Raw genomic sequence first — 21,564 nt, forward strand, 5'->3', positions numbered from 1 at the left:
GAGATTCCATCGAATATTTTTTAGCGAGTTTTTTGACTAATGTAGTGGCACACCCTTCGTGCACATCCTTATGTACCACTTTTGCAGCTAGTCCAACAACCAGTATTTGAAATAACGCGAGTAAGACCGAATCTTCATTTAAAAGGAATTTACTGAAGAAATGCAAAACAAAAATACAAAGGTACAATAGACTCGATATAGCTCGGTCAAAAAACTGTGTTGCTTCCAGCGTCTATAGCTGCAATCTGACCTAAACGTACAAACTAATGACATCATTACGTATTACTGCCGAAAGCCAAAAAATACCAAAAAAGTTATTTAAATTGTAATAATTATTAAACTATGCATTTTAGATAATACAATTATTATAAATTGACCATATTTTAATCCTTTTTAACTAAATTATAATCACAAATGAATTACACATAACTGGCTCTTACACTATACAAATAAACTTTAATGGAATTGAGTTGTAAGTAAATCAGTTTGCAGTAATAGATAACTTGTTTATATTATAATCACATTTTAGAACAGGGTATTATACTGTCTGCCTATTTTAATAAAGATACTCTGTGAAAATGTAAATCACATTAACATTTGAAATAAATTATTTAATCATTTATTAAACCATTTTAATTAAAGTTTTTTTTTTTATTCAGACAGTCAAAATCAACTGTACTAAACCCCAGTCAATGTAATCATTTACAGTAATTGACCTTTAATTAAAAAAAAAATAGCTTAATTCTGATTTACTTTCTTTATGTTCTGGGGAGAAATTAAGATGTAATAAGATTAATTCATTGTTATAAGGATTCCATTTCAGTTCATAATAGTTAAATTTCTCTTTTTGGTTGAGAATATCACAAATGTTATGATGTATTAATTAGATATAAAATTAGATACTTAGTATCAGTAGCTTTGGACTTTTGATAGATCTACAGTTGATCCCTTCAGTTTATCCTAGGTATAGATACAGCTGTACCATTTTATACTTTTGTAATCTTAAATTATATTGATTTTTTGCGAACAAGACTTTTATTTTGTTCTGGGTACGTGACGTCACAAGGCTGCGGCGCGCTCCTGCATCTGGGATTCAAACGGAGAAAGGTGTGTGCTCTTAACAATTTAAAGTGTTTAAATCAGTACAACTTGTTTACAGAATTGTGAAATGAATTGTTAGCCACTGTAACTCTTTATTTAGTGACACGTAGTCCCTATATAGTGAATCATTTTTCCTAAAGAATTCGGACACTGTCAGTAATGTTGATAGAAACGGATCTTTTCGAAATTCCGAGTCAACTGAATCAATCGATTCACAAAATGATTCACTGATTTGAATCGCTGCACACTGACGACATCTGCTGCTCAAAACACTGCAAATGCAATGAAAACAAACACGTGTAATGACAACGTCTACACACAATTGCACGTTTTCATAAATAAGCAAATAAATAGCAAATGTTTTTTTTTAAATAAAAGTTTAATCCTATAAATATAATCTACAAATCAGCAAATGCTAAATAGCAATCTTAATACAAATGTAAACATTGAGTATAATTTGTGTTCTTTTATTAGGTCCATTAACACTCACTTTCTGACTGACTCCCTTACAAGTGTGCTGACTGCTAAACTAGGGAGCTGATACAGTTGTGCTGTATTGTGTATGTGTATAGCTTAGGTGCAACATGGAGCTTGAAGACGTACAGAAAAAAATTAAAACGGGGGAATTAACTTTGAGCAAGTTTGGAGGAAAGTCGGAGGTATGGAAATATTTTCAACAAGTGGTGGGCAGTGACAACATAAATGTCGATCCATTCTGAATAAACAAACAATGCAGTTTACATGCTTCATCCTTGTTGCAAAAAGTAGTCGGATTTAAATCGGGCTCAGGCTCATAATCACAGTTAATGTGTCGGACCGGGTCGGGCTCGGACACAAGGTGCACGGGCTCGGGTAGGATCGGGTTTAATTTTTTGGGCCCAATCTAAGCTCTACACTGAGGCTCAGTGGTAAACATTACATTCATAAATTACACTTGAAATTAATCTTTTCAATATAACATTTTTAATATAAAAATATTACATTATTTAAATAACTGAAATAATACTTTACAAATGACAAGTCACGCTTTTATTACTAAATCATTTATTCAATTGATGTTTTTCAAACAAATGATTTATTCAGAAACACACCCAGAGTTTTAGTTTGCATTGATTTTTCTTTCTACCAAACACAGTAAAACTCCTGCTGAATCAACAGAGATCCACATGACACTATTATAAAGATGGCATTTATTAAAGAGGAGAGTGAAGACATCAAGATTGAAGAAACATTCAGAGTCAAACATGAAGATACTGAGGAACAAACAGGTTGGTTTTCATCCTCAAAGTCACTCATTTGATCCCTATTAAAATGTCCAGCTCTACAGAAAAAAAGTTATTTAGTGTAACATTAAACAATACCTACTTCTGATTAGAAAATGATCTCTTCCCCGGAGTCCATGTTTTTGGCACGGAACTTCATGAAAGTGATTGCCTCGGAAATCGGCAGGTTTTAACACTGCGTCCAACACTCATGACTTGTGCGTGGCCATATGGTCCAATAGCACTAGAATATAAATGCAACTTTAATAAGCTCAATATCTGTGCTGTGATGGGAGTTAAAGAGGACCTGTTATGCCACTTTTTCTCAAGAAGTCTCAGTCTTTTGAATTGAATAAAGTCAGCATCACATTTGCAATCCTGCTAATATTCAGGAAAACAGCACACTTCTTCTTTAAGAGTTGCTTAAACACACCATATGTTATAAATATAGAACAACAAAAACAGTGTTGACAGCACTAGTTTTCAAAGACTGAAAATGGCTTACTTGAAGATGCTTTTTCAAGCCGATCGGAGAGACAAGTTGCAAGTAAACAAAAAATTCCATTGGACTATGATGTTACATGATTTTTTATTTGTATTTCCATAATGCTTGGCTTTCTGATTTCCTCCTGGGAGTCCTGACTAGCAGTGCAGGTTGTTAATTGAATAGTTACTCATATTTTGTATTTTAAATACATAATGATGTTACATGTACTTAGTTACTTTTGTGGGTTTGATTAGAAATTATTTCTTACTTCAATGCTGCTTTTAAATTCTGTAGCGTGAAGATAAACATGGCAGATTATGTTTTTTTTTATATTTTTTAAAGGAGCTGGTGTTTTTTTAATAATTATATGGTAATTGTTACAAAAGCACAACAATATATGTTACAAATAACGTTTTAATTATGGCTATAATTACTGGCTAAAATTGGAAGGAAATGCATTTAATAGAGACAGATCAGTAGCAGTATTTGTATCAATGAGACTGGTCTCCTTTAACAATAGGCTACTTGGTGAAAAGATGCCAATAAGCCCCATATTTTAAATGTAAAATCTTTATGTTGTTTCACATTAATTTGGAGATTTAACATGAAATTGTTTATAGTCAAATAGTTAGTTTTTAATTGATTGACAGCACTAGTCTAAATGTTTTGGTGTTACTTTGTGCCATTAAACTGCTGTTAACTTCCATTTTTCTTATTTGACCTCAGACCTGATGGCACTGAAAGAGGAGAGTCAAGAACTCAATGAAACAGAAGAGAAAGATCAAAATGAGAAACATGATTTCAAAACTGAAGAAAAATCAATTAGTTGCTCACAGAATAAAAAGACTTCCTCACCAGAAAAAAATATAAAAACACAAACTACAAATCTTAATTCTAACATGAGAATTCACACTGGAGAGAGACCTTACAGCTGCCAACAGTGTGGGAAGAGTTTCTCACGAAATGGAGATCTTAAGACTCACATGAAAATTCACTTTGAAAAGAAGCTATTAATATGCCCTCAGTGTGGAAAGAGTTTTACAAATAAAAAAACCTTAAGGCCCACATGAAAACTCACACCGGAGAGAAGCCTTTTGCCTGCCCTCAGTGTGAAAAGAGATTTACGCAGAAAAAAAATCTTATTGTCCACATGAGAGTTCACACTGGAGAGAAGCCTTACATTTGTAAACTCTGTGGAAAAAGTTTCACACGAAATGGAGTTCTTGAGACTCACATGATCATTCACACCGAAACGAAGCCGTTCGTATGTCCTCAGTGTGGAAAGAGTTTCACGTATAAAGTAAACCTCAAGACTCACATGAGAAGTCACAATGGAGAGAGTCCATTTAAATGTGATCAATGTGGGAAGAGTTTCAGACACAACACAAACCTTAATAATCACATGAGGATTCACTCAAGAAAGAAGAGTTTTAAATGTCATCAGTGCAAAAAGAGTTTCACAGAGAGGGAACATCTTAAGACTCATGTAGTAACTCACATGGGAGAAAAGCCTTTCATGTGTCATCACTGTGGAAAGAGTTGTTCAAGAGAAGGAAACCTCAGGGTTCACTTGCATTACGTGGTTTAGGCATTAATGGCTGTGTGTTAAGATATTTTGAGGGGACAGCAAATTTACACTGTTAAACAAGCTGTACACTCACTACTTTACATTGTAGCAAAGTGTCATTTCTTCAGTGTTGTCACATGAAAAGATATATTAAAATATTTTTATAACAAATGTGAGGGGTGTACTCACTTCTGTAAGATACTGTAAATAACTATGTACGTTTATAAAAATGCATACTGTTTGTGTGTATATTCACGTTGTACTAGGGCTGGATGATTACTTGAAAAGAAATTGAAACCGAAATTTAGCACCTCTAACCAAAATAATTTTTCCATGTTGGTTATTTAGGTTGGTATTAATACTTTCCCCTTAAAAACATACTACCACGTCTGCGCTACACGAACATGCAATGACTGAGGTTTTGATTTTAGGTCAAATCGCCCAGCCCTACATTGCACATATTCACATGGGTAAATTTTAATTATTTTATTCTTTTTTTCTTTTCCCCTCTCTTTTTTTCTCATAGAGGCCTGGGTTGAATTGAGCCTCGTAGAGGATCATCTGCTTTCCTGTGCAACAAAGCACCCTACCTCAACTTGAAAAGCTGAATGTGTCTATTTTTTTTTGTGTGTGTATTTTTTGAGTGCTGAACATTGTGTGAAGCCTCATGAGACTGACTAGAGCTATTGTGTATCCTAAAAATATATATTTTGCTATTCTACTCAAATATGATATTATTATGCTCAAACTAATGATGTATGGCTATAACAGTAATCAATATCTATCAAAATACTGAGTATTATAATACTAGATGTCTCAACACAGATCAAACTGCATCAACACAGATAGAACTGCAGGTGCCTGCTATAGGGAAGCACCAGTGAATTTAAAATGAACCAATGAACTTTGGGTGACTTCCAAAATATGACAGATACATGTAAACAGGTTTGATATATAACCCTTGGGACCACCTCCAACTAGTCGGAGACCCATGAGACTAATTGGAGACCCATGAGACCGCCTCCAACTACTTGGAGGGGGTGGAATAAAACTTAGGCTACGTTTACATTAATCCGGATACATTTGAAAACGGAGTTTTAATTTTAAAACGCTCTCCGTCCACACTAGCGTTTCCAAGCGTTTTCCAAAAGTTTCTCATCCACACTGAAACGTAGGAAAACATCAAATTCGCCTTACTGCGCATGCGTAAAGCCTCCAAAATTATACAGACGTAATAAGTTTTCACGCAATTCTTCTAGCGGGATAATTTACAGAAATATCTCATTATCCACTGACGCGTCTATATCACGCTCATTCATATTTTATCTGAAAAGCAGTTGTCGTCATGTTTTGCAGGACAGCAACTGTGAGTAAATTTTCCGTCATCATTTTAGGACTGTAATTTGAAGAGTGTACAAGGTAAATCTCTTTAGCAGCAGTGTGTGAATAGCACAGGCACAATTACTGGTGTAAACATAGATATCTATTGGTACAATATGCGTCACATGACTATAAATATGCGTCATCATTTTCAAAAGCCTCCGTTTTCACAGTCCACACTACAACGTGAAAACGGCGTTTTCTAATCTATCCACTTTGGCCGGAGTTTTTAGAAATAATCGTTTTCTGTGATAAAAATGGGGTTTTCGTGTAAATGAGAGGCCAAACCGCAGGGAAATATCTGCGTTTTCCCTTCGTGTAAACGGGGCCTTACTTTTAAAAAATGGCTGACTAAACCAAAACCCACCATTAAAAAATGGGCCAGGTGGACCAATAAATATTTGTGGGGGATCAGACAGGCATAACCAAGAAAAAAACGGAACTACAAATTTGGTAGCGCAGATAGGTATAAGAAGGGATACCCGGACAGACAGAGACGGAGATGCGGCGATCGCTGACCCGGCTTTGTTGCTCTGTTCAATAAAGTCTTATTTTGACATCTGGAAATCTGCCTCTCAAGATTTTAATGTCTTCTTCATTGAGAATGCTTTTATTGCTCCACGACAGAGCATGTGTTCTTGTTCATGTGTTCGCACACTGGTGAATCTGTAGGAATGTGTTGTGCAGTGTTATGGCGAGTTAAAATCTCAGAAAGCAGCATCTCACCAGCCATGTATACTTGACATTAGCCAGTCTGCCTGATACTAAAAAAACTAGGCGACTCGTTTTTCATGTCATCTCTCGCCTTCTTTTTCATAGAAAAAATAAATAATGGTTCTTGCATTTGTTTAGCATACTACTTATAAAGTGCAAAGAGTTGCACCTCAAAAATGCCTTAACGTCACATTATGAATAAATCCATAAGCACATCCTTCTCATCAACAGTTTCTGCTGGTCTTTTCTTTCCACCTGTAGCCATGATGACTTAGCACCTCTCCTCTTCCGATTCGTATATGAACTCTAATGGATCTTTTTATCTACTGATACTTTAAGGCGGTGACAAACTAAAGTTAATTTCACTGCTGCCACTAACCGGACTGGAATATCCATCACTGATACACAGCGAAAAACAAATCCTAAATTTCATAATTGCACTGAATACTTAAATTTTTTCAACTTTTTCTTTACAAAACCTTTAGGTACTAAATATTTATATTCCCATTCTCTTTCTACTACCTTAATATTTTACCTTATTGTATTTCTTATTTATATCCTTATAATCATTAATCGATAAATAATCTACATATAAGAGCAACAACTTAAAATATATAAACAACAATTGTTTTGCTATTTTTTTTAAGTTGATAAAATATTTACTCAAAAATGTAATAATTTATTTTTCTTATTGAACAAACATGCTATCATTTAATGTTTATAGTATAACTCAATGTTACACATTGCGCATCTCGTCAAACACCAACAAAATTAATTACCAAGAATGTGGAGAAATAATAAATAATTAATCAATTAATGTTTACTGTGCAAAAAGCCGTTCACGTAACACCTAAAAAGGCGTGGAAAACGCTAAGCATTAAAAATCGCTGCCAATAGCTCTACAATTAAATTTATTTAAAAATGATTATTCCTGCACAGATAAAACCTTTTCTCCAACTTTGCTGTGATTTCAATGTTATTAAGGAAAGTTTTAAGCTGATTGATTGGTTCATGTCACATGACCTGCGATACCCTTGCGACATTCTGAAAAGTTAACATGTTTTTATCTCGATCCGGTGCAAACTCGCCTAAAAAAAAAAAACGACCACTTCACACCGCGTGCGTGTCGCGACCGCATCGCTTCCATTGTGACCGCAAATTCCATTGCAGGCAAATAAGCTTTCACAACTTAATGTTTCATCATCATTTATTTCAAAATCCATTCCATAACAATCACAATAAACTCTGCTGAACAACTGCCATCCATGATTCCAGATGTTAAACAATAATTTAAAACTACAAAGCCTATATTAATTCATGTTTATGATGTACAAAAGTACACTCTTTACAGATCCTTATACTTTTAGCTTTACCAACAAAAATAATGGAATATTTGAAATTGTTTCCACTAAAAATTAATTCAATATGGTCATAATCCTCTATCTATAGATCTTATTTTACGCAACTCGTAATGATTTCAGAAGACAAAATCAAACAAACTACAATCAATCTTCCACTAACCTAGTTCGTTACTTAAAAAGAAAACCTTATATATAATGAACAAAAATGCTCTAAACGTTTTTCTAAATTTTATTAATAAAATAACGAAACAAAATATAATCACTTTACTATTACATACAAAACAAATCTATTTTAATAGCTGAAAAAGTACTACACCAATAATCTGTCATAAAAAACATGACCTCAAGCTGAAAATAATAACATTTCACACAATACCCGTGCACAACTCTAATTAACTAATATAGAAACAAATAACTTTAAATAAATAATTTTCAAATATATTTAAAACCAATCCCCTTTATATTGCATTATATATTGTATTTTTAAACATGAGTGCCTGCTAAGCAAACACACTATTTATGATATTTTGCGGTAATTTCGCCTCTCCTGATGACTTTATCCTACAAATGCAGCTCTCATGAAAAAATTAATAAACACCACAGTTATAACCAATACATTTCTTATATTTCTAATAGTATCACCCAGTTTTATATTTAAACATAAAATCATTATCTGCTAAATATAAATTCATTTCTAAATCTTATAAAAACTTCCATGAACAAAACTGACTATATTCTCTTTTTGTTGATTCATTTCACTTCCATCAATTCTTCTAAAAAACTAACATTCATTATATAAAGATATATAACCTTGTCATGCATCTTTTTTCTCTGTATATAATCACAAACAACAGCACATCTACCAAACAGATTCCTTATACAACACAAACACAAATTCAATGTCACACAGCTCCTTACACATCTCATGTTGGCAAAATGTAAATATTAATACTTACAAATTTACATTACACAACAAAGAACAGCACAGCTACTCCCCAAACACTTGCACAACACCATAAAACAATTTACAAAACAAATTCAATTACTTTCTTAAAAAACTGAAAATGACATATTTTACTTAGCCAAAATAAATGTCAGAAAATAAGTAAATTATATTTTGTTGTTTAAATATTTTATATACAGATGTAAATTTGGTAAGCGTAAGCCTTTCTTTCTGATTTTTCTTGCCGATTTAAATCTTTATACGTCTTTAATTTCTGAATCCTCCCTGGCATGTAATGTGATATAATGTAAATGTCTCAGTTGTTATAATAAAGAAAAAAAAAGATAGCTGAAGGGCGGAGCCTCAGACCAAATCGCAAAATGTAAACATAAACATCAGTTGTGGACTGCAACTCTCACTTTTAAATGACAATATCCTGCCGGACCACTGTTGACAGTGATATAAGTGAAATGAACATGATTTCTTAATGTCTAGTGACATGTCAGAGCCATTTCATGATTAACTAAAATAAATTTCTTACATACTGCTTCTATAAATTGGAAATGGAACCTTGAGGGTATTTTGGGAACAACAGGAGAAGGGATTAAAGATGTACAGGATAGGATGTTGTGGAATATCTGAAGGATACAGAGGTATATTAGAGGATTTAGAATGTAGGAATTATTATTTATTAATTATCACCTATGCTACTTTATTATTATTATTATTATTATTATTATTATTATTAATTTATTTAGTTATTTATTTATTCATGTATTATTATTTTTTGCTGCTGTATAAAGAAAAAGGTATAATTCATGCTATATACTCCAATACAGTAGGTGGTGGCATGCACCTGATATGTCATGATTGCAATCCGCGATTAAACGAACAGAAGAAGAAGAAGCTTAAATTGTCACGGATCAGGCAGGAACACACGAACAACGATGTAGTAAAAGACGAATATTTAATAAATCCAACGGAATACAGGCAGACACAGGAACCACCAGGGGAAAACAATCAATAAACATCAAAGACCGACAAGAACCAAAGCAAAGACACAAACTTATAAAGACACAATGATTGGGATTCACAGGTGTGGGAAATTAAGCAGGAACCAAAATACACAGAGCAGCGGGGGAGATGGGAGAAACCAACTAAATTGTCCAGGGGTGTGACATAAATTGGCCCGGTTTATTTTTGCGGTCACAAGTAGTGCAAGATGTCTTTTGGAACAACTTATTCATTGAGAAGAGGCACTTTGTCTGCAGTACTTCGAGAAGATGACATTACAGTGGACAACTTGGCCAGGATTTTTAAGGTTTGTTGTCATTTTACGACACCCATCCCCCCGGATTTAAGCAACCATATAGAGTGTGTTTATACCGATCAATTAATATAAGTTTATACACCGAGGATAATGACTTACAAGGAAACTTTTTTAGCAATGTTTCTTGGGCCTTTTCCAATGAGAATGGGTAACACATTTCTATCTGGATTGGTCATGGGTCCACGTGTCTCACCTAGTTGCATGTTGGTGGAAACATTGACCAAAGTTGCTTAGCAACGTTGCTCAAAAACCGTACACAAATTGGAGTCTTATCTTGATGATTTGGTATTGGTTGCTATGGTTACCAGAGGTCTGGTTCTGCATCTAGGTGTTAAAGATTGGGGGTAGACCCCCTGGTGATTAGCTTACTGGTTGTGTGAGAATGTTGCTATATTTAAGATGGGTCTGATGGGTTTAAGATTTGTCTCATGGGTCTCATGCACTACACATATTTTAAGAGTATTATAAAGAGTGAAATATATAAATTACTTTTATATGAACAGTTTTTAATGATGTTTGATTAAACAAGGTTCAGGAGGAGCAAGATCAGATAATCAACCCATTCGGCACAGGTGCAACTCGTTTAACCAATCATTCAATCAGCGCATCCTCTATATATTACCAGCCGTCTTCCCTCCATCCAGCGACAGTTTCTTGGCATTCGGTTTGGCGTTGGTCAAAATATCACAGTCAAAGACTAAACCTGTACCGGGTTTTTTTTTTGGATCATCCGTTGCAATCTGCCGGCCTCAGATTCACTTCGCCTCGCTCGACACCACTAGTACCGCACGAGACCCGGCTTTTGAGCGTCGGGTCGCAGCGACAAGCCTCAGACAAGCCTGGGTCGCGCCCTACTTCTCACCGCAGCAAACCCGACTCGCTTCCCGCTTTGGTTCAACTATTCACCACTGCCTTTTCCGGCCGCAGCGCTGTATGTAATCAGACCACCAGCCCTTGTAGCAGTCGCTAGCGAGAGACGGGCCGTGTTGTTAATTATTTTTAGGTAAGTCCAGTGGTTTAGTGGACGGTATACGGCGTATACCCACTATTTAAAACCCCTTTTGATGTGCATTATTCAGTAACGTTAGTATCCCGCATTAGCCAAAATCATGACAGTCTACCACATCCAGTCAAATGTGAATAAATGTAAATATTCGCTAAAGACAGTGATAATGCAGTCAGGACTGTGGCGCCGGCTTGTGAAATGTATTTGATGATTGCGCCTAATACGCCCGCTCCCTGAATGAATGAATGAATGATGCATTTGTATAGCGCTTTCATGTGTATTTCCGTACACCCAAAGCGCTTTACAATCATATGGGGGATCTCTCCTCAACCACCACCAGTGTGCAGCATCCACTTGGATGATGCGTCGGCAGCCACAGTACAACGGCGCCGGTGCGCTCACCACACACCAGCTACAGGTGGAGAGGAGAGAGTAATATAGCCAATTTTAATGGAAGGGGATTATTAGGAGGCCATGATTGACTAGGGCCAGTGGAGGGAATTTGGCCAGGACACCGGGGTTACACCCCTACTCTTTACGAGAAGTGCCATGGGATTTTTTGTGACCACAGAGAGTCAGGACCTCGGTTTAACGTCTCATCCGAAGGACGGTGCTTTTTACAGTATAGTGTCCCCATCACTATACTGGGGCATTAGGACCCACATAGACTACAGGGTGAGCACCCCCTGCTGGCCTCACTAACACCTCTTCCAACAGCAACCTAGTTTTCCCAGGAGGTCTCCCATCCAGGTACTGACCAGGCTCAGCCCTGCTTAGCTTCAATGAGCAACCGATCTTGGGCTGCAGGGTGATATGGCTGCTCCCTATTTGAATCACTACGAAAACAACACCTTACAAAGAAAACTAATAAGATTTTTTACTATCAAAAGTTTCTTAAACCAGCGAACCTCTGTAAACATTTTAGTCCAAGGAGCCAGTAATGCGTTCAAATAGAAACGAAATTCATAAATGAAGCGTATGGCCACTTCTCCAGGCATTACTACACCACTGGGTAAGTCGCTAAAGGCAGGTCAGTTATTGCTAAAAGCCGATAAACAATGCGATGCATAATTTATGTTCATGTCATTTCGTAACTAGAACACAAATGAAATTCCCAAACTTTTCTGTGTGTGATGTTTCAGTAGCATTGTAGCTGGGTTTTTTAAATTACACATTGTACTCCGAGCTAAATAAAATAAAGATTATAGAAAATACGTTCAACTGTGTTCTTAAATTAAGAATTTTGAAGTGACAAACTAACAACTAAGGCGCATCATAAGGCAACCATTAATGTTTTCGTTGAGTTCAACTAGCAACCTGCCGGTTTTTAGACTTTTTCACACATACACAATCTCAGGGTAAAGTTTGTTCTGCTACAGGTCTGCTCCTGTCGTTTGCCCTCGTTTAAAATAATGCTTCTTATGTCACCGGGGCAGACTCAATCGAATCGAATGACCAGCCGCCCCTGTCTTTAACACACCACCACCGCGAGGAGCCGACACCACAGGCCCGCAACAGATGGACGAAACAGACAGAAAATGATTTAAAGAATAACAATCTTTATTGAACACAATTTATCAACGGGCACAGATGTAATGGACTTCAACGTCTTCCAGGTCCTCTTTCCACTACGGGTAGATACCTTCGTCAGTGCACAGTAATTGAACAGTAGTCCACAGCGGACTTCACCAGCGATGCTGCATACTTCAGGACTCAGACGGTAGGTAGGGAGGTAGGATTCCTTTTCAGTACAGGATACTTCCGTTGGTGCACAATAGGGAGACAGTAGTTTAAAAGCTTACTTCACCAGCAATGCTGCATACTTCCTAACTTAGGCATTAAGCAAGAAGGTAAGGATTCCTCTCAGTACAGGGTACTTTCGTCGGTGCACAATAGGGAGACAGTAATTTAAAAGCTTACTTCACCAGCAATGCTGCATACTTCCTAACTTAGGCATTAAGCAAGAAGGTAAGGATTCCTCTCAGTACAGGATACTTCCGTCGGTGCACAATAGGGAGTCAGTAGTTGAAAAGCTTACTTCACAGCGATGCTGCATACTTCCAGGCCTCAGGCAGAGAAGAGGTTAATTGTATTTCATCAGTATTGCTGTACACTCACAGGGCTCAGGCAGTGAAGAGGTTAATAGTATTTCACCAGCGTAGCTGTGCACTCACAGGGCTCAGGCAGAGAAGAGGTTAATAATATTTCACCAGCATAGCTGTACACTCACAGGGCTCAGGCAGTGAAGAGGTTATCTGTACTTCATCAGTATTGCTGTGTACTCACAGGGCTCAAGCAGACGAGAGGTTAATAATATTTCTTCCAGCGTAGCTGTGAACTTACAGGGCTCAGGCAGAGAAGAGGTTAATTGTATTTCATCAGTATTGCTGTACACTCACAGGGCTCAGGCAGTGAAGAGGTTAATAGTATTTAACCAGCGTAGCTGTGCACTCACAGGGCTCAGGCAGAGAAGGGGTTAATAATATTTCACCAGCGTAGCTGTACACTCACAGGGCTCAGGCAGTGAAGAGGTTATCTGTACTTCATCAGTATTGCTGTATACTCACAGGGCTCAAGCAGACGAGGGGTTAATAATATTTCTTCCAGCGTAGCTGTGAACTTACAGGGCTCAGGCAGTGAAGAGGTTATCTGTACTTCATCAGTATTGCTGTATACTCACAGGGCTCAAGCAGACGAGAGGTTAATAATATTTCTTCCAGCGTAGCTGTGAACTTACAGGGCTTAGGCAGAGAAGAGGTTAATATTATTTCGCCAGCGTAGCTGTGAACTTACAGGGCTTAGGCAGAGAAGAGGTTAATATTATTTCACCAGCATAGCTGTATACTCACAAGGCTCAGGCAGACGAGAGGTTGATAGTATTTCTTTCCACAAACGTGTAAGCAGGGGTTGGGCCACTTCTCAGCAAAGACACACCACACTCGTGTTCACTTCAAATCCACAGCAATGAATCCATGTATATCAATGAGACAAAAGCACTACAATTCACTCACTCAATAGGGCTGATCAGAGCCTCAATCCATCCGTTCCACTCACGTCGGGGATATTCCGTTCTCGATTCCTCTTCAGCGCACTCTGAAACACATAGCTTCCCCACCAGTAAGATCTACATGTGCTGTATCCTCTTCAAGCTTTCTAAATGTTGGAAAGATGGAATCCATTCACTAAACTTTCTCTCTCTCTTCCCAGCAGAGATCCAATCAATAAGTTCATCCAGTAGACGTTGATGGACGACTTCCACTCCCGACGAATTTCCACAAACAAGCTTGTCTCTGGAGCTGCCCTGGCACAACCAACTTCTCTCCCCGAATGCAAACCCTCCCCCCAGGAAAACACCCGTCAGGAAACTCTCCCAGAAAACTCTCCCCGAAGACTCTCCCCAAGAACTCTCCAGAAGCTTCTCTGAATGGTCCTTTTATGTCTGTCTCATGAAGCACACACACCTGCCGTGTGTTAGCGCTAATCAGGCCGGCCAATGTTTCTCCCACACCCGGAGTTAGAGTGAGATGTGTCGCACCCAAATCATTCCCTCTGGAAACTCGTACCTCGTCAGTGAAAAAAAGGTTCCGCTCACTGAGCGTTTTTGTCACCCGTGACACTTACCTTTTCTGTTTTTCAAGGTGTTGTTATAATCAACAAAGACACATTTTACTTGTTTGTAATATATATGGTCATTCAGGCTGCTGACCACTGACAAAATAATCAATTTACAAAATAATCAGTTTTCTCAATTTACTCCGTTAAATTATTACAGCATTTATATCCAAATGCACATTTTTCAAAGAATAAATTGTACTTCTCCTGTCGATGCATAAATTTAAGAAATAAGCTTAACAAATTTGATTATGATTTTGTCATGTTTATTCCTGGGCGCATTATTCAACGTACATTCTCACTGTCACGTTTATAATGCGAGGGAGAGCTCGTACAAAACACAATATTTAAAAATAAATAAATAAAGTCATAATGCACAGCCACCACAAATAGACAGAACGATAAATGAATAAATAATGTACTTGATTATAAGCACTCATGTTCAGAATTAATAGACATCTATGAGTATCTATGATGACCAAAAGCCGACAAAGTTTTAGAAGAAATGTTTGCTCTTCGTAGAAGTAAAACATCGCTATGTATCATAGCACCACTCCCCATTCCCATGACCCAAAGTTAAAACCGCTAAAATAAGCATAAGGCTGCCTCCGCCAGCTGTGCAAGCTGTGCAGGCTGCAGGACTCTCCAGCATTTTCTTCCGCATATCTCAAGCTTCAGTGACCTACAGCTACAGCAGCCGAAACAAAAGCGAAGTTGCTTCCGCTTGCAACAAGCCTTAACATCTCAGTCTTTTCCTCCCGTTACTTCTAATCCTTTTCCTTTTCAGTGGCCTACAGCTCCCATAGCAGACGCTAGTGCGAGGCCGCCTTCACTTGCTGTGCAGGCTACACAGGCTCTTCAAGATGTCACAAACCGTACTCGCTTCCCGTTGAAGGAGGCATGAGGCTGTCTCTGTTTACAACTTAGGCCCACACATCTCAGGATTTTTCCTCCTGTTACTAATAACCTCTTTCTTTTCAGTGGCATCCAGCTCCCATAGCAGACACTAGCCCTATTTAAGTATGAGGCTACCTCCCTGACAATTGCGGCCCATGCTCCTCTCCCTCACAGCTTTCTACTTCATTCAAAATCAATGTTGTCTTTCTCCAGGTCAAGTTCTGGCTCTTAAGCATCAGGATGCAGCAGGCCATCAGCAAGCCTAGGCCGCGCCCCAGACTCGGCCACTCCTCACACTGCACGCTATCATGGCTTTCCTCCTATCTTTCCCATGCCTTTCCTTCAATCTCCAGCAGCAGACGCTAGAGTGAGGCTGCCTCCGCTGGCCGCTCAAGACCTCTTACTCTTACCCTCCTGCTACTCCTTTTCCCTATCAGTAACCAGGGGCTAATCCATGCGCGAGGCTGCCTCCGCAAACTGTTACAGCACCGCCCTATCTTCATTCTCATCCTTCTTTTCAATCTAAACCTTGATACACTTTATTCACAGCAGTCCCACTACTTACTCCACTGAATGCTGTCACTCTGGAACCACCCCCTGGGCCTAATATCATCAAGTTCCAGATTAAAAAAAAAATAAAAAAAATAAAAAAATTCAGAGCATTGAATCTGGAGGCGGGCCAATCGCCAACCCCAGTACCTCACTATTCGCAACTCATATTCCCATAACTCATGAAACCTTTAAACCGCTCCTCGACACGTCACTCGACTTTATCCTCCAAGCAATTTCTTTGGCTTGGAGATTTTCAGAAACCACAATAACATCTAAATTCAACGGCATCAGATTTACCCATTCTGGATAACGAAATTATCGCTTATTTGATTAAACAAAGACAAACCAAGAAAGAAAGGCTACTACATTGACATTTAACCTCCTTTCTCTAATTTAACCTTATCACACCCCTTTTATTACTTTCAATTTGGGGACGCTAGCTAAATCTGCACTGTATCCTCAATTTGTTGTCGACTCTAACCACCCCATTGTATGTTAAATTTAATCATATTGTCACAGAAAATCCACCAGCCGTCAAATTAAATTTCTTATTTAGCATCGGACGGGGCTCCCCCTTCCGGTGCAGCAGAGCCGCGGCTCCCTTCGGTCGCAGTGTGAGCCCTCCGTCTGTCATTCGAGTTACGCTGCGTACTCATCAGTGGATGGGCTCTCCCTTCCGGTGCAGCAGGGCCGCGGCTCCCTTCGGTCGCAATGGGAGCCCTCCATCCGACGCTCCCCTCAAGGGGGACTCTCCCTTCCGGTGCAGCAGAGCCGCAGCTCCCTTCGGAAGCAGTGAGAAGTCCCTTCATCAATCGCCGATTTTATTGCCTATCCTGCGTCGGACGGGGCTCTCCCTTCCGGTGCAGCAAAGCCGCGGCTCCCTTCGGTCGCAGTGTGAGCCCTCCGTCTGTCACACGTTACGTTGCGTACTCGACGGCGGACGGGCTCTCCCTCCCGGTGCAGCAGAGTCGCGGCCCCCTTCGGTTGCAGCGGGAGCCCTCCATCCGACGCGCCAACCCTCGCCTCGCAAGGGGGACTCTTCCTTCCGGCGCAGCAGAGCCGCAGCTCCCTTCGGAAGGAGCAAGGGTCCCTCCATCAATCGCTCTATTTTTACATGTTCAGCATCGGAATGGAGTCCCCCTCCCGGTGCAGCAGGGCCGCGGCTCCCTTCGGTCGCAGTGTGGGCCTTCCGTCTGTCACACGAGTTACGCTGCGTACTCGGCAGCGGACAGACCCTCCCTCCCGGTGCACTTCTTTCCGACGCACCTCGCAAGGGGGACTCTCCCTTCCGGTGCAGCAGAGCCGCAGCTCCCTTCGGAAGCAGTGAGGGTCCCTCCACCAATCGGCTAATATATATATATATATATATATATATATATAATAAATATATATATATATATAAAAAAATAAATAAATAAATAAAATTAAAAAAATTTATAAAAATAAATAAATAAAATAAAATAAAAATAAATCGTTATGGTTATCGACTTAGTCTCTGGCACGAGAAAAAATGACCAAAAAAAAAACACTAAGTACACAAAATTTCGTTTTCGCCAAAGGCACGACTGCGGGTCAGAGGCTCGTACTCGTAAAAAAAAACAAAAATAAATAAATAAATAAAAAAAACGCCTAAACACGCCAAAATATGCTTATTAGAGATAATCAACCCATTCGGCACAGGTGCAACTCATTTAACCAATCGTTCAATCAGCGCATCCTCTATATATATTACCAGCCGTCTTCCCTCCATCCAGCGACAGTTTCTTGGCATCCCTCCACCACCCCTACTCCCCACTTCTAATCTGTTTCTATCCTACACTAGCAGGGGGAGTTCTCTGGGTCCGGCCTGTATTCCGGCCCGGAACCCTTCCCCCGGACAGCACGCCAAAATATGCTTAATACTCGCTCAAGCAGATTAGATGTAAGGGCGAACTCGTGAATTGGTTAAATGATGAGAATAATGTATAAGATGTGTAATCATGTAGGACTGGAAAACTAACCAAATCTTTTGTTGTTTAAAAGTGTAAATTAAATTCAATGTGGCTCTAATGACTGGTGGTGAAGGTACCTTTCAGGTAATTGGTGACGAAGTGTCCGGGGAATTACCAGGCCCAGTCACAAACCCATTTCACCCAAACCCTGGACCGAGTCGACCTCACTTCAGTTTTTCACGATCAGCCCCTGCTACGGCTCCTCGCACACCCCATTCTCCTTGTCCAAAAGGTCTACCAAGGGTATTTTTTTAGGCAGATACCAGTTGGTCAGCATTTTTTAATATACGACTGACTTTGGCTCAAAACATCTGCCAAATGCAGAAATGTAATGAAAAAATTCAAATAGTGTGTTGTAGAAAAGAAAAAAAAAGTTTCTATTTTGAAGAAATTAATAGTTAGCTAAGATCATTTCTGTTGCAATTTCAAAGCAATTAAAGTATTAAAACATCTTTCAGACACAATGTGTGTGTGTGTGTGTGTGTGTGTGTGTGTGTGTGTGTGTGTGTGTGTGTGTGTGTGTGTGCGCGCGTGTGCGTGTGTTGTTTTTGCCCCCACAGGACACTGGCAAACACAGTGACACTACGTCAGACAACGGGAATGCTGATGCTGACCTCTTTTTTTGGACAAAAACTGCCAAGACATCCATGTTTTTTTTTTTTTATCAATAGCCAAACCTGGATTGACCTAAGAAAAAAACAAAATCAATTTCAATTCACAGATCTTCAATGGACAAATGTTATTGCCAAAGGCATACAGTCAGTGCACCCCTACTGTAGCATTGCCTTCAAAAGACACCACGTCAAGATCAAGGGGTCCTAACGAAGGGGACCTCTTTTCCACTGTCTGGGGTACTGCACATTTGCAGACTGTCCTGTCTGTATTGAGGTCACTGTAACTGATGAGAGTACCCTAAAAGCAGCAGTCACATTTCAGGGAGATGAAGTGTGCCACAGCCTGGAAGAACTAAGACGGCGACCTGTGCGGGCTGACGAAAGGCATAATTTTGCTAAGCTGTTAGAATCCATACTCCCAAGGGCTCTACATTTGCAAAATCTTGAAGAAATCGACAGCATGGTGTTTGAGTCAGGATGTAGACAAAATGCCCCTACACCTGCCGTGCTGAAAAATATAGCATGGAACAGCAGGAAAAAAAAATCGGCGGCATCCAAATGAAGTTTTGAGTCTTGAGAAGATGGTGGAGGAGAGAATCGATTCTGGAAAAATTCTCCAGAAGGTGCTCCTGCATCCTCGAGGAGTGATGCTGTGGTCACAAAGATCAATACGACTGTTCCACCAGCGATGTAAAACAGATATTGTGTACATTGATGCCACAGGAAGCATCATACAAAAAAAAGGGAAAATCAGGTCCATTTTACATCTATGAGCTGGCTGTAAGACATCCAATTAAGGGTGCTTCTTCAGTTCCTGTGGCAACGTATGTAACTTGTGACCACACTACCTCTTCTGTGACCTATTTTTTGGAATCATTCCAAACAGACTACTATCGATTGTTTGGAAAAGCTTCACTGAGGAGAACAGTAATGATCATGTGTGATGGGTCCCTCGTTCTTCTTCAGGCTGTTTCCCTTACTTTCTGTAAAGTATCTCTGGGCCAACACTTTTATTTTAGCTTTGTACTTGTGATAAAACTACAGCACTTTTATTTTCTCCAATTGTGAGCTGAAGTTATACATGTAGCCAGTGGCGCCGCTCGCAATTTTGGGCCCTTTGACAAAATATGATGTTGGGGCCCCCCCCCTACCAGACCAAAGCAGATCTCTGGGGGCCCCTAAAGGGCATGGGCCTTAGCGGCGCCCCTGCATGAAGCAACTACTGTCAGCACATATTTCTGAGCTGGTTTTATAACAGTGCAACCACTTTTTCGATCTAGCTAGCCTAATTTATTCCCTTATAAACTTGTAGACTAGCTAAGCTATTTAGATAAATAAAATATTTATAAAATCAGGCTTGGTCACCATTCTGTCGGGGCGATAAAAGCAGGTGGGGCTTGTGTATGCTCCTTTGTCCAAAGTGGGGAATGAGAAAAAAAGTTTGAGAAACAATGGTTTACGGCTCGCCTGCACTCGGTTGTCCACTGATCCTGCATCACCTGGTTCCCTTGCCGGGGCTCGACCAGCCTTCTGACCACCTGTTATCATCATTCTGCTTGTTTCTTAATAAACTGTTAAACTTGCATCCTGCCTCTATTTTCCTGACACTTACTACATGAAATGTTGTAGAATTTCAGTCATTTTTAAGGCTATGTTGAGAGAAAATGCACAATGTCTTGGCAACGCTTCAGTTAAAGGTGTTGATATTTTTTACTCTAAAATAAAAAGTCAAATATTTATCAGGCTTAAAGTTGAATTAATTGATGAAAAGACAGAAGTTCTCTTAGGGCAGACAGTGTGTTAAATTTTTTCACATTTGTTAACTGTTTATCTATAACAGAGTTGACAGAAGTTCGTACTTTAATTTTAAGAATAATTTTAAAAAATCTTAAAAGTTTAAGATCAGCAAATATTGAAAATATTACATTTAAAGTGTGTTCTATGAAAATAAAAAAGTTTAACATAAAAAGAAAATCCTATTTTTGTCTTCTTTTTCAATTTGAAATGTACCCGCAATTCTAGAATGACCCATATATATATATTTAATTGTGTTGTGAAGTATATGTTAACATTTGTTGTGTTCAAGGTAGTCCACCAGAAGTTTCCAAATTTCTTTTATTTTTATTCAATTGTCAAGTTTGTCCAGATTATGCAAAGTGTATGTAAACTTTTGACCACAATTGTACGTTCACCTTTTTATATTCTGCTGTATATATTTCACACTCTTTTTTTGTAAGATGAGAGTACATACCCAATCAGTAGTCAAACCACCTCCAGCAGGTTTTGTGCAAGCACAAAGAGCACAACAGTGGCTCTTTCTGAAAACTAAAAATGTTCAGATATATTAAAATAGGGTCACAGATAACAGAAAGTTATGACATGATGTCATTTAGTTCACCACCTGAGGATGGTACAATTTCCTCTGCCATCTCCTTTCTGATTTGCTCCATATGTATCAGAGAAGGTGGGATGTTGAGTGGTTTAGGTATTTGTGGTAATTTATTAACCACCACTTTTGCCATCTAAAAATATTTATATCAATATGTAATAAGTTTTCCATAAATTTTCCACCATTTCAGGAATTAACTATGCAAATAAACATTTTCTTGTTTACAAAATTGAAACAAAATACCTGTACTGCTGTCTGGTGTGTTTTATTATCCCTCCTTTCCACTTCACATCCGCCCAGTCGTTTTTGCTTTCACAAGCGAGCCTCATCTTAAAGTACTGCCTTTATGATAAATATA

General features: G+C 38.8%; 1 protein-coding gene across 1 annotated transcript in view; it reads left to right on the forward strand.

Annotated features, from left to right (window-relative positions):
• Window positions 1-2,284: 2,284 nt before the first annotated feature.
• Window positions 2,285-21,564, forward strand: part of LOC141326058 (uncharacterized) — a 21,416-nt gene continuing 2,136 nt past the window's right edge. Inside the window, exons 1-3 of the mRNA XM_073834760.1 lie at window positions 2,285-2,369; window positions 3,577-3,623; window positions 3,956-4,414. Of these exons, the coding sequence (XP_073690861.1) occupies window positions 2,285-2,369; window positions 3,577-3,623; window positions 3,956-4,414 (591 nt within the window). The remainder of the gene's footprint in view (window positions 2,370-3,576; window positions 3,624-3,955; window positions 4,415-21,564) is intronic.

This window comes from Garra rufa, chromosome 2 (assembly GCF_049309525.1).
Source record: "Garra rufa chromosome 2, GarRuf1.0, whole genome shotgun sequence".
Lineage (NCBI taxonomy): Eukaryota > Metazoa > Chordata > Actinopteri > Cypriniformes > Cyprinidae > Garra > Garra rufa.